Below are 8,877 nucleotides of genomic sequence, written 5' to 3'. Positions count from 1 at the left end.
ATGAACTGTGCGTAATTTTAAGCACATTAACCGTTTTATGATTGACCTGTGCCTGATTTTAAGCGCATTCTTAACTATTTTATGATCGTGCTGTGCGTGTTTTGCAAACGATTCTAGGTATGGTTTTTACTAGCGCTGTGTGTATTTTACACACGAGTTTAGAGAGCGTTTAAAAAATAAAAAAATAGAAAATTAAAAGAATTATAAAAAAAAGCATCGTGAAAAATTTACGGGAAAAAGTTAGTGTTTTTGTGACAAAAATTGTGGAGCACAGGTTTTAAAAGAAAACGATTATGAAATTTGAGTAAATATGAAAACAGAGTCAATAAAAAATAAATAAAAAATATAAGTTTTTGAGTGCAAAAATTGTGAAAAAATATTTAATATAAATATTTTTGTATAAACCTCTTTTAGAAAAAAAGAGGCGACAAAGCGTCCCAGGCTTTGCAAGGTGATCAAACTCGTGGCTTCGACGGTATACGGTAAAAGTACTTTTGCATCATTTAAGTTTGCCCAAAACAATTTCAAATTTTCATTTTTCTTTTTGTGGCAAAAAGATCAAGAACAGGTTATTTAGTGTAGTAAAGTTTTAGGTGTTTTCTGCTTTTATTGTGTTTTGGTAAGATGAAAAAGAGCTGAGGATCATGAATAGTACTTGATTTAACTCATGGATCTCCTGAGGAATCCCAATCAATAAAAATAGCAATAGATGTGATTTTAAAAGAATCAGACGAAATGCTGTTCTATGTGTTCCTTTATAAGAAGAAAATGAGACTTCTTAAATATTATATTTTGTTTGGGTTCCAGTATAAAAATTTATTTCTTGACAATCCTTCATATTTTCCTGATTTTTTAACCAACTTGAAGGCCATTGAACCATTTTTAAACAACGACCAATCTTTTTCTTATGTCTGTGAATGTTTTTTTTACTCTTTATTTACATAGATCAGTTTGAAAAGAGAGCCAAAAAACGAAAATAAAATTTTTGGAAGGCCAGAATTTTCCTCAAGAAATTTCCTTTGTGATTAGTAAGTAGATATTAAAGATCAATTTGATGCTCCTTGAAGAGTTGCAATTGATAAAGTTGCCATAGAGTTCCATTTTCAGTGCTCTCTAAGGAATTTCCAGTGAATTTTGTTCTAAGCTAGAGTCTTTGTATTTTTGCAAGGAGCCTCTATCACACAAGTGAGGCATTTCTAGTGGTCGGAGTGAGGGCTCATGTAGATGATAAGTAGTCTTAAGTATCATTTACAATTAGCAAAGGACAGTTCATATACAGAAAATGTTTTGTTACATTTTCTGTATATGAATTTTCAAGTGACCAACTCTAGGGTGAAATTTTGGTGATTTTTAGTGAAATTTCATATGTGAGCCACCTAGCGGTAATTTTCCAAACTTGGTATGTTCTTAAATTTGTAGTATAACTCAATAGCTTTCCAACAAGCCCTCATTTATTCATTTCTGATCACTAGAACATGCATTAGAAGCGAATGTGATTTAGTACATTTTAATTTCTGAACATTTTGAACTTACCATTTTTTTTTTTCAAAATCTATTTCTTATCCGATCTCAATGAAATTTTGCAAAAACATTGCCCACTAAATGAGCAATGTTCCTCTAAAATATTGAGAAGAAATTCTCAATAGTCTTCCGCAGAGAAATTTATTTCTGGCGAATTTGTGAATTTTCGTGATTTTTCACTTACTCGTTGTACGTACTCAAGAGAATCTGCGGGGTGTGCGAGTCAACTTCTCTCGGTCACTAAAGAGCTCGCGGGTGCGAGTGAGAATTTCAAAAATTGGCCCTCTGTTGAAGAAATCAAGAAAGGTCTATTTTTTCGTCTATTCTCTGGTATAAATTCTTTCCTGCCGTACATAGTTTTCACATTCAAATGTAAATAATTTCCATCTTCAAAATCCTCAAAATGCCACTCAAATCACTTCAGTGCGAAATTAAGATACGATATCGCTTAGGGCTAAGTATTTCGAAAAAAGAAAATTCATTTCGATGGATAGCAGGCCGTGGATGGAAGATTTCTAGGGAATGTCTATTGAAGGAAGGGGGGTCACGAAAAATGAACAGTCAATATCATTTATCGTTTGATTTGTAGGTCAAACAATAAAATACGATAGTTTTTGGATATTTCATCCTACGTAGCCTCGATATAATTTTGCAATTTTTGGTTTTAGATAATTCTTCAAACGTGATGTCCAGCGGCACTGAACGATTTTAGAAATTTAAATAATAATAAAACAAGATAAAAAATCACTAAATTTTGCAACACTAAAAATATAATATACATTTTTATTTTTTCCTTAAATTATTCTTGAATACAAATTAACTTTATGTTGTATCTGCGTGCGGTTGCATGGCTTTTAGTGTGAATTCGACAAAGTTTAGATCCTTCATGAATTCCGTGACTCTCCTGAGATGACGATCTGTGTAGGGCAGGAGAGTCTCCACAATTCTAGCAGCTCCACTGGGTCTGAAAGTCCCAGCGAGCATCTCTTTCAGCAGAATATTGATGACCAACTGCGCTGGCCGACAATTTTTGCTGTTTGTATTCCACATTGAAGCATGCTTGAAGAGAGTCTCTTTGTCCAGTTCATTGAGTCCAGAAATAGTCTCTTCCACTCCCTCAGCTTGAACCTCAACAATGCTCTTCACGATCTTCAGCGTCATTTGCGGTTTTTCCAATCGAATTGCAATCTGCAGAGCTTTTAGGTATTTCTTCTGATGCAGCAAATTACTCAATTCCTGCTCCTGAAGAATTGTCTCCTGGACCTTCTTTCTATCTTCTTCCTTCTTCTCCTCTGTCACATCTCGCCACTGAATGAGCTTTGAATCCGACCCACCGCTGAAGAAATGCTTTTCACTCGCTGGAAGTGCCAATGTCCAGACTCTGCCTTCATGGCGATCTAAAGTCGTCACACATTCACTATCCTTGATACTCCACAGCTTTATCAGTCCATCTGCAGCCGTTGAAAGGATTTGCATTCCCCTGGAAATGAATTCTGCCCTCAGAACAGAAGATTCATGCCCTTCTAAAGATTTCAAGCAAGACAGCGAAGTTATTGCCCAAATCCTTATGCTTCCATCTGCCGAAGTAGTCAGAATCACCTGATCCACTGGAGAAAATCTCACGCACCAAACTCCCCTTTTGTGCCCTTTGAGAACTCCCACTAGAGATAAATCACTGGCATTCCAGATTTTCGCTGTCTTGTCTTGAGATCCTGTGGCCAGCATCTTGTCATTTGGTGAAATAGCCACAGAATTGATGTCTTTCTCATGCACCATTTGAGTGGCTGAGCAGACTAGGGAGGCATCTTCTCCAGAACCATCTTTCGGAATTGTCCAGAGTTTTAGGCACAAATCCTGACTGACGGATGCAAAGAAGGAACTTCCCATGCGACTCATGGTCACAGAACCTACTGAAGCGGTGTGCTTTTTACCCACGCCAATGCAATTCACCTCGAAACTGTCAGGTTTCAGACACCAAAGTCTCACGGTGGAATCTTTACTGGCGGAAGCAAGGAGTTTTCCACGTCCTGGAAAAAAAGTAAGAAGGTATATCTTGAACTCAACCATAATTCTCTAGCTAAAGCGGTCTTCAGATTAGAGGTTTAGCCCAGTTCCCAAAGGACATAAAATCCCAAAGAGCGAGCATTTTTATTGCTTTTTGAGAGCCTAGATTAATAATCTTTAATAATCCAATCCTAAGTTAAATGTGTCCAAAAAGTCGTGATCGATAAGGAAATTAGAGCGTTAAGCCATATGGCTCTTAGGTTTGTAGCCCGTATAATTCATTAGGTTATTATTCATGAGGTCATTAGGACAATAATGTACAGAAATCAAAAAATGAGCAAAACATTGTGATCAGTCGTTTCCAAGTCCTAGCATTCTAATCCCCAATAAAATGGTTAGAAAATACCATAAAATTATGCCGAACTAAACAAAAAGTAAGACGAACGTAAGTAAATGAAGTAAACTCCGCCCATTTATATTAGGTCACGCCCTATTCAAACGTCACTTAGCTATTAAAAGAAATTCTTTGAAGTTTCAGTGTTTATGAGAGATCGCATAGTATAAAAGAAATTGTAAAGAATCTCAGCTAACTACCCATGCAAATTACCTGCAGTTAGTGAGGTTCTACGATGTACAAAAAAAACAGACCACGCCCCTTATAGCAATTATATAAAGAATTTATCATAAAATAATCTGTTAACGTCTAAATACTTGAAATTAGTATTGGAAACTTACAAATGGGAATGATCTCCTTTACTTTGCGCAGTGTTTCCAATTAATTGTATGCTTTACTTTCATTTTATTTGTAGCAGGCTTCGGGGTGTGGTCTATTTATTACTGCTCGAACTCCACAGAGACAGCAGTTTATAAAATCCCTCGATTTTTCCACCTCCCAAAATTTCCACCTTCCACTCCCCGGAGATCATTTTCCTCAACATTATCTCCACGTTTCAGATGATTCCTGGGAAATAATGTTACGCTGTTTGTTCGTCTGTCCGTTCGGCGGTTACCACGCCTAGAGCCCAAACAGTTAGAGATAGAGAGTTGAGACTTTCAATGGACCCCCCTCCATAAGTCGACTCTTGGGACCATTGATATGCCCCTCATTTTCCCCAGCTCTCCCTTTCCTCTCCAATACATTTTTTTTAGATTACTGCTAAGATATTTTGAGCAATGTTTTGAGTGATTTATAGATTGGTTCAAATCTGTTGCAAACCAATAATGTACTGTTTGTGAACGACTGATAAGTGAATTTTGTCCAAAAATCAATTTTATTACTCTCATAATTATTTTGTAGGATCTTTTGAGTGATTTTTGAATCGGGACCATTCAGTTGAGAACCGGTTAATGGTAAATTATGAGAAGATACTTTTGAGCTATAGCATCTAAGTCTCGAATTTCAGCACTTCGCAAATTGCCACTCCTTATACATGTATTTAGTTCGACTTCTACAGAATGATAAGAGCCTAGTTTTTACTGAGATTCTTTATAATCTCAACTTCTGTGGTCCGAGGTGAAATCTAAGCTCGTCAGGTCGGGTTCAAACTTTGTAAATTCACGTTCTGACACTCAGAGCACGATTTTAATACCTGCTAAAAATCGACTTTTCCGACTGTTCGTCACTACGTAAAAAGGAACAGATAATCCTAACCGGCTTATGTAGGTAAGATTCTTAATGTGAGCTAACTCGGAATGCATGCAAATTCGATTTAGAGCTGAAGTTGGGGGATGCCATTCAGTTATCTTGAATAAAATTCGTGAAATTATACAAATTTTGTATTTAAACCAAAATATCAAGGTTTTGGATGGACTGACAGAAAAATGATAATGTATGAAATGTAGACCAGAATGTTATCTATAATTTTTCCATAAAATAGATCTCATTGATTACTCAGAAAACGAGATAATTCGAGGTTGTTTGTTTCTGAACTCTTTTTTTCGATCAGAACGCCCCAAGTGTCCATTTGATGAACTTCAACTATATGAAAGAATTGTTGTATTTTGTGAGACTTTCGATTTAAAACCCTATTTTAGGTGTCTTGGTCGAGTAGAAGCAGTCAAAATGGCATCTGAGTGATTTCAAAGCGTTATTATGGGAAAAGTCAATTTTTTCACACTTAAACGGCAAAATCGGAGTGATAGCGTAGTCTGAGCGGAAAATGATGTATGGACGAAATGTAGAGACAAATGTGCTCTACAATTATGTCGAAGTAATCATCAAAATCGGTTCAGCGACAGTCGAGATAATTGAGGTTATGTGATATTGAAATTGGTTTTTCGACTGTGGCGCCCTTGGTGTTGGTCCCACGAAGTTCAAATGTTCCAGAAAGTTGTAGCATTTGGTGAGATCTTTCGTTTATGCCCTCACTCATCAAAATCGGTCAAATAGAACCGGAAATATGATTTTTTGAATTTCGTGAACTTTAACCCCTCATATCTCCGGTTCTATTGAAACCACAGCGCACTTACGCCCCATTTTGGAAACATCCTAGACTGGACTACAACACTCTAAAATTTGATTAACTTACACAATGCCGTTTTTGAGAAAAATTAGTCTGAATTTTGACGTTATCGCAGCGCCGCCTGTGGTAACTTAATGAACTTCCATCTGAAAGTTCCCCATTGAAAGGCCATTTCAATCCTGATTCCGAGATTTAATTTTAGCAAATTCTACAGAAAGGGATAAGGGTATACTCAACCATTGCTAAGTTGTTAGAATTGATTAAGAGGTCTCTGATGATACCTGAACGACTGTAAAAACCAGTCAAGTTTTTTATCAAAGACCGGACTAGACATTATAATTTAATCTAAAAGACATCTTAAAAATATTCCAAAAATCCCAAGGAATGATCTATCTAGCTAGACCTACACAATTCTGAAGAAGAAATCTCCAGATTTTTTCTGATCAGATAATTGGCGAGACGGATAGAAAGAAAAGGACTTACCAGCCAGAGCCATTACGATGTCCGTATGGCCTCTGAGGAGCTGACAATTCATCGTTGTGGTGTCGTAGAACTTGATGTCCTGGCTGTTTGTGGCCACAGCCAAGTACCTATCCTTCTTTCCCACGAAAGCCATGTCCAGGATCTCGTCGCTGAAACCGATGAGCTGCTTGGAGCAGTAGAAAGTTCCAATGTTGTGGATGAGGATGTTGTGATCAGCTGTTGCAATCCTGATTTGTTGGGATTTCGGGCACCAGACCAATTGAGTGATAGCCAATCCGCCCTCTACTTCTGCTTTGGAGACTAAACTGTTGGTCTGCGTAAAGATCAACTTGGCCTTAGTCACTTCCCAAACTTTAATCTCTCCGGATTCTCCGCCAACAGCCACGTGGATCCCTTCATCCGGAAGGGAGATTCCACCCGGAAGATTGATGATATTTGGAAGGATTATCGCACTTTCGAGAGTTTCATAGACAGGAATCACTTTGACACTCTTCTTCTGCATGAGATCCCACAGAATCAGGACCTTGTCTCTGCTTGTGGTCACGAGAAAGTTCTCGTCGTTCGTGAGGCACAGCGAAGTTACTCGACTGTAGTGTCCTTCGAGAGTTGCTACAACTTCCCTGCTTTTGTAATTCCATCCGATAATCTTGTTGTCATCACCAACAGCGTAAATGTGGGGCTGTTTGGATGTGAATGTCAGGAGCCCTATGACTCCCTGACAGCCTCGAAGATTCGCCAGGCAGATCTTCTTTGTGTAGTCCCAGATCCTCACAGAAGCATCACATCCTCCACTTGCCACAATTTCCGTGTCTGTTGTGGGGTGAAAAGCCACCCTGGAGATGGGTCCATGATGGACACCCCTCCACATCCGCTCTAAAGTGCAGGATTTTCCATCCCAGAGCTTGAGGAGGCCACTTTTGTGGGCAGAAAGAACAAATTCACCTCCAAAACTTACAGCGAATGTATAGATGACATCCTCGCCTTCTCCCTCTTCAATTCCACCCCTAATTGACCGATCAACTTTCCCACTTTCCACATTAACAATGTTGATCTTCTCAGAATCCTGACACACAATCTCTTCTCCAATCCAAGCCACGAAGCCGGACGTATGGAATGCTTCATACTGGTTTTCCACCTCAAAACTGCAAATCAGAAGGACGTTAGTGAATTTATTAAGAAAATATCAACTCAGGAATTACTTACGATTCTTTTAATTGATTTTTCGACATCCTGAAGGACTTTCACAGCATGATTTCCCGGGAACAACAAAACCACGCGCTCACATGTTCTAACCACCCTGAAGCAACTACAAAACTTGAAGTTGAAGTAGGTAAGACAAATTTTTAAGTACACTGTAAAAAACAGTATCAAAAAAGGTTAATTTTATTTTTTACTTACATGAAATACAGTGCTGTCTCTCTCTATATGCACACTCTCTATATGCACAGCTTTTGTGTCGGTTGAATTCAAAATCAATTTGTTTACATTTTGACAAAGTAATAAAGAAAATTATTTTCTTCGTAACTAATTTTTCTTGTTTTCAATTTTCTTAATTTTATTTTTTCTGTCTCATATTATATTTAAAATAACACGGGAAATTCTAGAACAATAAAAAATGATAATTTATTAAAAGAAAGAAAAAAACCGTTGGGAATTTCAAAAAAAGTTGTGCATATTCAGAGAGAGAACTGTCAAAAAAAGTACCCAAACTGTGCATATAGAGAGACAGCACTGTAAGAATTAAATGAATTTCTTAGCATGAGGAGACACACAATGAGGGCTCATAATTTTTCTTCTAAAAATTGCTCTCATATGTCGCCATAATATAATTTTAGAAAGAATTTATAAATGCCATATGAAACCTTATATCGCTTATATCAACTCTGAAAAAAGTAAATAATCTCGTAAAAAATTTGTAAAATAAGTCAATTTATATGGAAAAGTAACAAGATGTTTGGCTAAACCCAAGGGGTAACTCATTCCCAGTTTTTCTGACAAGGGTTTCTGGTTTCTCGGGTTTGGCGATGCAGAAATTGGGTTCCTCGGGTTTCGCGAAGCGTTTCTCGGACAATTGACGAGGGTTTCTCAATATGAGTTACCCCTTGGCTACACGTCGCCATAGGGATTCTCGTAAAATGTTTTCATTTTCAACAAGATATTTTATTAGAACCGAATCCACCAAAACGAATTAACAAAATTCTTGTAAAAGTTTTCTCAACATCTGGTTTTCATGGGAATTTCCCAATAGATGGAGTTGCCGTTTTCTCTTTCATTTTTAGCTCTTTCTCTCAAAATGGTTTCTTGGAATATTTTCTGTGATATTGTTCATCAATTTGGTGGAAATAATAATCACGATTTTCATGCTTTTTGTTATATATAGGAATTATACGCCGATATGCTGTCTGCA

The 8,877-nt window shown here is 37.3% G+C and overlaps 1 protein-coding gene across 1 annotated transcript; it reads right to left on the bottom strand.

The window, feature by feature from the left end:
• Positions 1 to 2,273: 2,273 nt before the first annotated feature.
• On the bottom strand, positions 2,274 to 7,787 carry LOC129799026 (transducin beta-like protein 3). Its single transcript, XM_055842618.1, has 3 exons — positions 7,674 to 7,787; positions 6,471 to 7,612; positions 2,274 to 3,548 (listed from the first exon to the last, which is right to left on the bottom strand). The coding sequence occupies exons 1-3, from the start codon at positions 7,697 to 7,699 to the stop codon at positions 2,344 to 2,346; spliced, it is 2,373 nt and encodes a 790-aa protein (XP_055698593.1). The 5' UTR covers positions 7,700 to 7,787; the 3' UTR covers positions 2,274 to 2,343.
• Between the last annotated feature and the right edge of the window lie 1,090 nt (positions 7,788 to 8,877).

The sequence above is a fragment of the Phlebotomus papatasi genome, chromosome 1 (assembly GCF_024763615.1).
Source record: "Phlebotomus papatasi isolate M1 chromosome 1, Ppap_2.1, whole genome shotgun sequence".
NCBI lineage: Eukaryota > Metazoa > Arthropoda > Insecta > Diptera > Psychodidae > Phlebotomus > Phlebotomus papatasi.
This window is presented reverse-complemented; position numbering and strand designations above follow the sequence as displayed.